At 31.4% G+C, this 11,176-nt stretch overlaps 1 protein-coding gene across 1 annotated transcript; it reads left to right on the plus strand.

Annotated features, from left to right (window-relative positions):
• Positions 1 to 6,491: 6,491 nt before the first annotated feature.
• Positions 6,492 to 9,775, plus strand: LOC107644288 (cysteine-rich receptor-like protein kinase 44). Its single transcript, XM_016348122.3, has 5 exons — positions 6,492 to 6,895; positions 7,600 to 7,810; positions 7,915 to 8,152; positions 8,231 to 8,381; positions 9,202 to 9,775. Exons 1-5 carry the CDS (start codon positions 6,698 to 6,700, stop codon positions 9,577 to 9,579), a joined length of 1,176 nt encoding a protein of 391 aa, XP_016203608.1. The 5' UTR covers positions 6,492 to 6,697; the 3' UTR covers positions 9,580 to 9,775.
• The last annotated feature ends 1,401 nt before the right edge of the window (positions 9,776 to 11,176 follow it).

Here is an 11,176-nt window from a genome sequence, read left to right on the forward strand (position 1 = left end):
AACAAAAAAACACCAATCTAGCATTTCTTTTACGCATCAGACTCATCACATCGTAGTCATCACATAGTATATTAGTTCTCACAACATAACCCTCACACCTGCTAAGAGTACAACCAACTGCATGAACCATACCACCAATATGGTGTATCAGACCATTCCCATCCAATTAGATCCCACTAACACACTATAAAAACAGAATGGCACGTATACCCATCGTACCTGTGGATTCGACACACCAGCATTGCCCTCCATCCAGTAATCTGCAAGAGGCTCATTCCACATACACGCATCCTTCCAAAACTTGCTACTTGATGCCATTATTACCTGAAAGACAAACATGTCAAACTGTAACAAACAATAAACTAGGGATTGCACAAACTTCTTTGGCACTTACGTAGATAAAAAAACCCTTACTTTACCACCTCATCTACTATCCAACATGATTCCAACATCCTCACAGCCTCCACTTGCCAACTACAAACACAGACTTCCAAAAACACCACATGCATTACAACTACGACACAGAGAACGAAACACATTCACCACTACCTCCTAACATTGCTACCAATACAGCTACAAACCAAGTTGTCACAAAATAAATACCGAAGGATTTTACACAAAAAAATGAATTGTATAAAGCATTCTTTGCAGCAGCAAATTCAGGGGTTTGTCACGGGATTAAGCAACAAACTCGGTTACCTCAACTTTTTTCACAACACAATTTATGCTCAATCACCTAATGAGGTCGACAATGCGGTTAAACCAACATTAACACATCGCAGAAATTTTCAACAAGATCATAAAATATTTATCAGAATTTTCAAGAACAACAACACCAGATTTCAGTAGTAAAAATTCCATTATTTCAGTGACAGGTTAAACTTTCAACAACAAAGTCACAATGGAGAAATTAAATTGAAAACAAAATGAAAATTGCCAGAATGAGTCTCAAAGGTGGACGGACTTACACAGGGCGATGGGAACACCACGTCTACTCATATGCTTACCTAGAACTTCAACTCAAACCAACAAATTAAGGCCACTATCATTTTGGCCAACACATTTAATTATAATAGCTTTCAACCGCAAAAACATCATCCATTTCAGCTAACACATAACATTACTTCAACAACGATAAAAACATTCGGCAACAGATTCAATATAGGTAAATGAAATCGAAAAATAATTAAAAATAAATTAAAATGGCTAAGGGACGCTTACTTGCCCGGATGACTACCGACGGCGATGGTAGATGAGAAACTAAACTGATGGGATAAGCAAAGTGACAACAACGACCACCACCCCACGGACCGGTTGCTGGTTTTGTCTGCTGGAGCTTCCGGGAAAGCAACAGCAGGAAGGCAGCGACTGACCTTCAGAGCCTCACGCCCTACCGCGACGAGCTGCACCCACCACCGGTGATGAACGACCTCCACTCCAAATAACTTTGTCCCCAGGTAAGACCTAACCAATCCGTAGACGCCGACACGAGTTGCATGCGAAACTGGAATCCACGGTGATTGAGGTTACGCAGCCTCACGTTGACAGTGTAAGCAAAAGCACAAAGCGAAGAAAGCATATAAGGGGTAAGGCCAGCCTCCAAAACACCACGGCTGGGTTCTCACCTACAGATTAGGGAACTGGTTGAGATTTGAAAATGACAACGTTTTCCATTAACAAGCAAAATTTTTTTGCCGTTTCCCCACCAGCCCTCCCTGCATCATTTCTTTATTTATTTATTTTTTTTTTAGGTTCATATCCCTGCATCACTTCTAGAAGAGCCTTCATTGTTGTACCCTAACACCATCACCTAAACTAGCATTTTTTCAACAATGCGGCCACCAAATACCAAACCCAACTAAAATTTCAAACCTCCACACATTACTTGCCTTTTCCTGTAATTAGGCCCAATGCCTACTGACCAAAAACAATAATATAAAGCCCAATGTCTACACATGTTACACCGGCTGGCTCACCTGAACTTTGGCTTAACTTTTACTCTCAAGCTTAACAGCTATCACTGCCCTTGTGGTCAGTTTTCATTTTATTGCAGGGACATTAAAGACATTACACAACCTACTACAAGACAAATTTTTTACTGATTACCTAACCGTACATGGATCACCAAAGATCCAAAAAAGTGGACAGGACCATTGGAAAAGTTTCCTAAATTATAACTCAACCAATAAATTATAAAATACCATCGAAATTTTGAAACATGAGTGTAGATAACAAACAACTCGGTTCCTTTCGAACGAAGGAGCAGAGAAGCTGATTCTTAGATTTGGGGTTTTAGAGATTTAAAATTAGATAACTATTCTAATAAAAATGTTAAAAATATATTTTTATGATAATTTTTGTTTAAAAAATATAATTTATTTATTTGGTTACACTTTAAATAAAAGTAACATTTTTATAACATAAAAATCAAATACTACATTTTATCATCTAATGATTAAAATGAAATATCTTCATATAATAATTGATAAAATTTTTATTGGAGTAGCCACTTTAAAATTAATGATAAATTTGAATTGAGTATAAACAAATAATTTGAGATAGCATTTTGAACATATTTTTATAGTGTTCATATTACAGTCTATATCATACAGCAACATGATAATTAACAGTCCACATCAACATATCATTAACGCTAGTTAACAGAAAGATTTACGTTTTGCAATTTAAAAAATTTATTTAATCATTTTAAAAAGTTAGGAACATAACTAAAGCGTGTTAAAAATTTTAGAGACTATTCTAAGCATTATCTCCAAAAATTAATCAGGAAGAGATAGAAAACAACACGTGAACATGTAGAATTTGATTTTATAGGATTAGTATAGATGAATCCCACATAATAACAAACATCAAAGTTACATTAAAATAAAAATGTTCCTCTAAATCATCACTTAGTGATTACTATTTTTTTTGGTGACTCTTAGTGATTACTATAATGTCTAAAAATATTTATTTAACTTACTAAAAAAAATTAAAAATTAATATTTAATTTTAAAAATATAAAAATAAATAATTATTAAATATTTAAAATTTATTATAAAAAATATATTAAACAAAAATTAAATACCAAATTATAAACACCATAAAATTTATGGATACGACTTATGCACCATAATATTATACAGCCTGATTATACATATTCTCTCCTTCCAGTATGTTTATGCAGACAATAAAACAGCTGACATGGATCAGGAACATGAAAGAAACGGGAGCAGATAACTTAAAAATGCCAAACTAATTTTCCAAATGTCCAAATCCTTTTTAACTTAGTCGATAATATGATTCCAAATTTGGGATTGTCATTGTCCATTTCATTAATACAAACGCGTAATACAAAGAATTTAGACGTGGACAAAGGTATAATGGAACAAACGACTAAAACAATAATGACCTGTATTAGATATTTGTATATATATTTATTGTACATCTTTTCTTTTTATAAAAAAATAAATAAAATTGTAGTATCAATGCACATAATAAAATTATATATATATACAAATATCTAATACAGGTCATAAAGTTATACACAAAAATTTATATAAATGTCATTATTTTTGTTCTAACAGCAAATTACATTTGATCTGATCTATTCACTCAAAAAAATATTTTATCTTAAAGATAAATATTAAATTGATATCTGAAAAATTTTGACATTGATAAAATAGTACCTAATCTTTATTATTGATAAAATAATCTCCAAAAAATTTTAAAATTTGACAAAAATGACCAACTTTCAATTGAATTATTTGAAATTAAGATTTAAGAGTGACGTACTAGTTAACAATTATCATAATTATAAAATTTATCCACTTTTAATTTTTATAATTTTAAAAACACCTCAATTTAAATTTTCTAATAATCTTAATCTCCTTTTTTTTTTCTTCTGAAATTCTCATCTCTTCCTCTATATCATCATCATTTTCTAAAAACTCTAATCTCATTTTTTTCTTCTTCTTTTTCCTTTCAACGATGTCATTTTTGAAAATTAGCTAGTGGTTAAGGAGGCTCTGTGGTTATAGTTGTGGTTGTGGTAGTGGTGGTGGTGGTAGTGGCAGAGGGGTGGGTCCTGCTACAGAAATATCGCATAAAAGACCTGTGTTTTTGAGACAATAGTTCAGTCTGCAATTAAAAAGGTGCGTGAAGAGGTCCTCCTCTGAAACACACGTTACCGGTTCTGGTTTGGCCAAAGAGAGAGATAACTCTCTTGAACTTCGAAATGATGACGACAGCAATGGCCTTGCAATCTCTTTTGATTGATAAAGTAGCGCCAGAATTAACAGAAGAAGAAGAAGCGTTAAAGTGTTGGTGCTGAGTATGAGAGAGACGCCACTTCTTGGATGGCATTCTCTTCAGTCTTGAAAGTGGCGAAGACGTCATTGCTACTATCATTCCTTAACCATTAATCATGAGCTCAACAGCCATAGTAGCATCATAACCGATAAAAAAAAATGAGAAATGAAAAAGAGGTTGGGTCCTAGGAAGAAGGAATCGAGTCTCAGAGAAGCATATTTGGTTAGAAGAGAGAGAGACGAAGAAGGAGGGTGACGTTGTTGTAGTGAACCAGAACTGGAGGTTGGTCGGAAGAAGAAGGAGGAGGAAGGTAAAAGCAGCCGACAAACGAAAATGAAGAAGAGTTTATTGGGAAAGAAAAAAAATTGATGGATGATGATAAGGAAGGAGAAGAGATGAGGGTTTTAGAAGAAAAGGGATTAGAGTTTTTAAAAAATTGAAATTGGAATGTTTTTAAAATTATAAAAATTAAAAATAGGTAAATTTTGTAACGATAATGTTAGAAAGACAAAAAAAAATCAGAACTTGCCTTATTTATTATTAATGAATACTAAATAGACAAATTATGACTGTTTTTGGCTGATTTTCTTTAGTTACTAAACATTTTTTATTTTGTAATTATGATAATTGTTAACTAACATATCATTCTTAAACCTTAACTCTAAGTAACTTAATTGATAGTCACTTTTGTCAAATTTTAAAATTTTTTAAAAATTATTTTATTAATAACAAAAATCAGATATCATTTTATCAATATCGAAATTTTTTAAATACTGATTTAGTATTTATCTCTTTTCTTTATCATATAAAGAGAGATTTAATTCTAAATAGTTTTTACTAATTTTTCTTTTTGACAAATTGTACCTTCAACGCTTTAAACTTTTGGGAAGGTTTCTTACTTAACGTTTCTAATAAAAAACCTTGTAGTTGTTGAGTGGGTAAAACTATTCTTTGTTATTATTTTTGGGAAATAGATCTTCTCTAAATTTTTTAATATTTGAAAAAATAAAGTATAATCTTTTATCTTTAATTTTATAAGTAGAACAAAAAATAAATAAAAAAAATAAATTAAACACTTGACACTATTTTTTTTTTTTTTTTCATTAAAAAAGATCCACTCCCCATTTGGACTAATAGAAATAAAGCTGTTTTTGAAAACTAAACTAAACAAGAATATGGGATATGCCACAGTTATAATATTATTTCTCGTAAAAATTTAAATTAATAATTAAAAAAATAATATAAATAATTATATTTTTAATATTTTTTAAACAAATTTTTTTTTAATTTGTTTGATTTTTCTTAAATTTTTTGTGGAGAGAGAGAGAAAGAGAATTTAACACTATTTTAATAAATTTTGAACGGTCAATGCATAATGGTAGGTACTTATATAAATGTAACTAATACATTCGGCACAACAGAAGAAAATAGAAGAAAGAGAAGAAAAGTCAAAATAAGATAGGACAAAAGCGTGTTTTGAATTTACTTGGTTTGGTTGTTATATTGTCATATTATTTGACAATTGAATTTAATTAAACAACTAAATTTCTGAATTTTTGCCTTATTATGGACAAAATATTAATTAAGATTAAGATTTTTAAATCAAGTCTTTTATTTATTTTCTTTTAGTTTAAGAAAACGTATTTTATTTTCATTTTCAATATTTTATAAACTTAAAATTTAATAACAATGTAAAAATTTAAAATAATTAAAATAAAAATTCTTTTTTTTTACTTATTTAAAACACAAAAATACTGAAAATAAAAAATAAAAGGAGAAATACAAACCAAACAAATTCCAATAATATAAATAAATCAACAAAAGAATATTTAAATAAATAGATTGGTTTTTGAATGAAGTAAACTAAGGTAAATAACTTTGAGAAAGTAGAATAACCAATAAATATTTATATTAAAAATAATTTATAAATAAATTATTTTATATTTAATTTTTTTATTTTAATAGTATTTATTTAAAAAAATATAATAAAATTTTTTTATTATGAAATAAGTCATTCTTTTTAATTAATCTATAAATATTTAAATAATTTTTAAAAAATTATAATTTAATTTTAAAAATTATATCAATTATTAATATTACTATTTTTTATAAATTAAAAACTCAAAAAATTATTTTTTAATCTTTTCAAACGGATTTTTAAGGTTAGTAGACTAGTAGTAGTTGAGTTTGAGCATGGTTAATAAGTAGGAAGTGGCACACACAATTCATCCACGTTAAGCATTTGTGAGAGAATGAATACATTCAAACACTCGAGACAGAAACAATCAAACAAATAAGCAGCAACAACAAAACGCGCTACGTTCTTTAAATCTTTACCGAACTTAACTGTACACTGTTGACTTACAACACAAAACGACGTCGTTTCCTGATGGGGTTCATCTCTATACTCTGCCCCTGCATGGAGACTCGTCTCAGGGGATCCGCCGCACCCTCCCACGATCCCGGCGACGGAGACGCTGCAGACACCTTCGATCTCTTCTTCGGCCTCCACACACTTCAGCTCGCCACGAATTTCTTCTCTGAGCTCAACCAGCTTGGTCATGGAGGCTTTGGCCCTGTTTACAAGGTACTCAATTTTTTCTTATTAATTTCTTCTCTCTCTTTCTTTTATTATCTCTCTCACACACACAAAATGAGGTTCCACACGTGAACGGTGAACATTTTGTTTCTGTTTTCCAATTAATTATTCGGTTTGATTATTCTTTTAAATTTGATTATTTCGATTAACAATTATTTTCTTAAAATACATGTGAAATGTACAAAAAAAAGTCCATTACTAAATTAGTAATATAAAATATGAATTAAATAATGCGACTAATTTTTAATATGCACTTAATATTTTTTTTTTTTGGTAAAAAACACGTGAAATATGTATAAATACAATAGCTCAATTATGAACTAACCATCCTTTAACTAGCCAATTTTTCGAAATTATTTTTACTTTAAGTTTTAATTTCTAAAATCTAAATTCTAAATCTTATATCTTAAATTCTGAAACTGAAATTTTAACCCCTCAATTCTAACCTTATACCCTAAACCTTTCATAAAGAAGAAAAGTTGGTTTGAAACAAATAGATAGGAACTGATTTTGGTGACATATTTTTTGAATTTCGACAGCACTGTTATAAACAAAATAGATGAACAAGGCAACCTTGTGTCTTTTCCTTGCTTTGTACATGGTCTTGAATTGATATTGGTGGTTGGTTATTGCAAATTTTGTTCTGGGTCCTTGAGAGCTAAATTTTTTCATCTACTTATGCTTTCTTGCAGGGGTTGATGCCTAATGGCCAAGTAGTAGCTGTTAAGAAGCTTTCATTAGAATCAAGACAAGGTGTCAAAGAATTTACCAACGAAGTCAAGCTGTTACTAAAAATTCAGCACAAAAACCTGGTTACTCTGCTTGGCTGCTGTATAGAAGGACCTGAAAAGATGCTTGTTTACGAGTATCTGCCCAACAAAAGTCTTGATCACTTTCTGTTTGGTAACTCAATCAATGACTACTAAGCGCCGGTGAAGATGCGCTTGTTTATCCTTGTTTTTGCTTCTTGTTTTTTGGTGGTGATTTGTAGTCATAATAATTTTCAGATAAAACAAAGTCTTCATATCTGGACTGGACAACACGGTTTAGAATAGTTACAGGAGTGGCGAGAGGACTTCTCTACCTGCACGAGGAGGCTCCAGAAAGAATAATTCACAGAGACATTAAAGCTAGCAACATATTACTTGACGAGAGGTTAAATCCAAAAATATCTGACTTTGGTTTGGCGAGGCTGTTTCCTGGAGACGATACTCACGTGCAGACATTCAGGATTTCTGGTACACAGTGAGTAGATTCTATGCTCCTCTTTGTCAGTTATTCTGGTTCAGGAATCCTTATGGCTTTTACATTTGATGAATGCAGTGGTTACATGGCTCCTGAATATGCATTGCGTGGATATCTATCCGTGAAGACAGATGTTTTCAGTTTTGGGATCTTGGTGTTGGAAATAGTTAGCGGGAGGAAAAATCATGACGTGCAGTTTGGTGTAGAAAAGGCTGATCTCTTGAATTATGTAAGTTAATCATATGAAACATGAATGCAAATTTAGTGTGGACTGATTATGCTCATGAACTATGATTTTTTAACAAGTCAACAATGAGCTTCAGTAAAATGCATATGTATATCAGGATATGCAAAGGATTACCGAATTGGGAAAGCGCATATGGGTTGTGATTCTTGTTCATGATGTTCACATAGAATATAGTGACCAAGCCGGAAGTTTTCTGCATAAATTCTTTTCACAGTTCTGCAGGATGATTACAATTGCTAGTTTCAAATAGCCCAATTTAACCATAACGCTAAGGTTATCTACCCTATAATTCTAGGATTTTAGAACAACTAGACGTCCTTTATCTCAAATTTATTTAGTGAACAGAATTAAGCAGTTCATGGGGTCCGAGGAATACACAAATTTCTTATGCTAAGGCTAGTGCTCATCTTTTATATATATATATACTCCCCTTGACAAGCCAATTTGCTATTCACATTGTTTTGCCATGGAAATAGTTGACTTTAAAAGTTAAAACATTACATTTGGTGTTGATTTTTTCATAATGATTCTTGTTTTACACCATATGTACTAAGTCATGAAGGTATACCTTTTGCAGACACAAAAATCATGCATTGACATGGTAGCATAAAACATTGTGTTAATGTCAACTGGTCAATAGAATTTGTGTTTTATGGAATTGATATGTACATTAAATCCTTGTTTATTGGCTTATATAGGTATTTATCTAACAACAGCTTCAAAGCATAATAAATACTGTCCATCTAGCAATAGTACGTTACCTTTTATTTCAAACTTTTCAAATCCTTTACTGTATTTGTAGGCATGGATACTTCATCAGGGAGGAAAAGTTATGGATTTAATTGACCAAACTCTTGGTAGATACAACCCTGATGAGGCAGCAATGTGCATTCAGCTTGGATTGTTGTGCTGTCAAGCAAGTATAGTAGATAGGCCTGACATGAATTCTGTTCATCTCATGCTCTCAAGTGATTCTTTTACATTGCCAAGGCCAGGTAGACCCGGAATCCATGGCCGTGTCGGACATTGGACCACAACCACCACCTCTGCTTTTACCAATACTAATGCTAGTAGTGGAACCAAGGCTTCAGGAGGTAGTAGGGTTTCAGGAGCTAGTAGTTATGTGGAGGATTTTTCTAGGAATTCTATCTCCACTTCTTCTTTTGATGAAGGCAGATGAGTATAGTGTAATCAGTTACTTAGAGCTTATTTTTTTGTAATATGATATTTTTATACTATTACTAGTATAAACACAACTAAATAAGTCTGATCTTATATAAAAGAATATGAGAATTGAGACCTTCTTCTATGCTGCTTTGAGCATTTTGGTGATTCATTAATAACAAGCTTGAAGGATCTTGAGGTTGTACTTACAATGAAGGGATTATTTTCATATTTTGAACTTGCATTGCATGTTTAATTGTTTATTGAACGAAGCTATTCAATCTTAACAAGGTATCCTTAGAAACAGAGTTTATGCAGTGGATTTTATGACTAGTCACTTATCCACCGAAAAGTGAACTCAGACAAAACTAGAAATTAGTTGTTGGTTTCTAACCGACAAATATCTCGTAATCTCGAGACCATAAAACAAAAAAACTATTAATCTTATGGAGTTTCGAAAGCATAAAGACAGATTGGAAAATAGTTGCTAAAATTTGTCATAAAATAATTGCAAGTTTATCAATTAAAGCTATTCAATTTTTAGCTAGTTAACATATCTTTAAAATTGACGTGTATATAGTAGATTTTGTGGTTAACCTCTTATCCACCAAAAAGTGAATTCAGACTGATCTAGAGATTAGTTGTTAGTCCCCAACCAATAGATATCCCAATACCATAAAACATTAAAAGCTACTGAATTTTATGGATTCTCAAAAAGCATAACATTCTATAGTGGAAAATAGTTGCTGAAATTTGTCTCAAAAGATTAAGAATGTGTTTGTGGGTTTAGTAGATGTATCGTTTTTTCTGTTTATCTTTTAGGTTCCCAAATTTTTTCCATGCTTATCTTTTAAAAACATTTCGTAAATGGTTTAGGTATATATACACACAGGAATTTAGTTAACAAATGTCCTTAAAGTACTAATTAAGAAGAGGACTTTTTTTAAAATAAATAAAATAAATATTTTATTTACCAAAATATATCATTTTTAGCAATTTTATGAAAATTCATCACATCTCTTATCTCGTTTACAGTATAAACGAAATAAATACACGTAGTGTAAACAAGATAAGCCACAATTGAAAAAAATGACGTATATATTTTGTTTATACTGTAAACAACATACATAAATAGTTATGACGTATACAGTGTAAACAAGATACGTTACAATAAAATTTCAGCAGCTATAAAAGGGTGTACAACTCTTTAGTTTCTCCACAAACATTTCACTTCTTCTTCTCTTCCATTTTTTTAACAAAAAAAAGCTAAAATGTCTCGTAGTAGTGGATATGTGATTGTTAGTGTGTATCCAAATTGTCATATGAAAAATCGTAACACGGGTGATATTTGAATGCGATAATTCCATTCTGCTAGTAAATTCTTTGTCTGAGAGCTGATATTGAATAGCGCTGGTGGTAGCGAGAGAAAAAAATTTGCAAAGGTGGGATATAGACTGCTAGCACGGATAGGAAATAGTCTTTCGGTTTTGGCTGTTTTGGCTCCATGATGACGAGCATGTGCGCCTAATATTTGACATTCATGGAAGAATCATGATGAAACAAGTGATTGAGCTTTTAGCGGAAGTCAGTAATGTTGGTGGCAGTGGATCTGG

This window comes from Arachis ipaensis, chromosome B5 (assembly GCF_059453495.1).
Source record: "Arachis ipaensis isolate K30076 ecotype BB chromosome B5, ASM5945349v1, whole genome shotgun sequence".
NCBI lineage: Eukaryota > Viridiplantae > Streptophyta > Magnoliopsida > Fabales > Fabaceae > Arachis > Arachis ipaensis.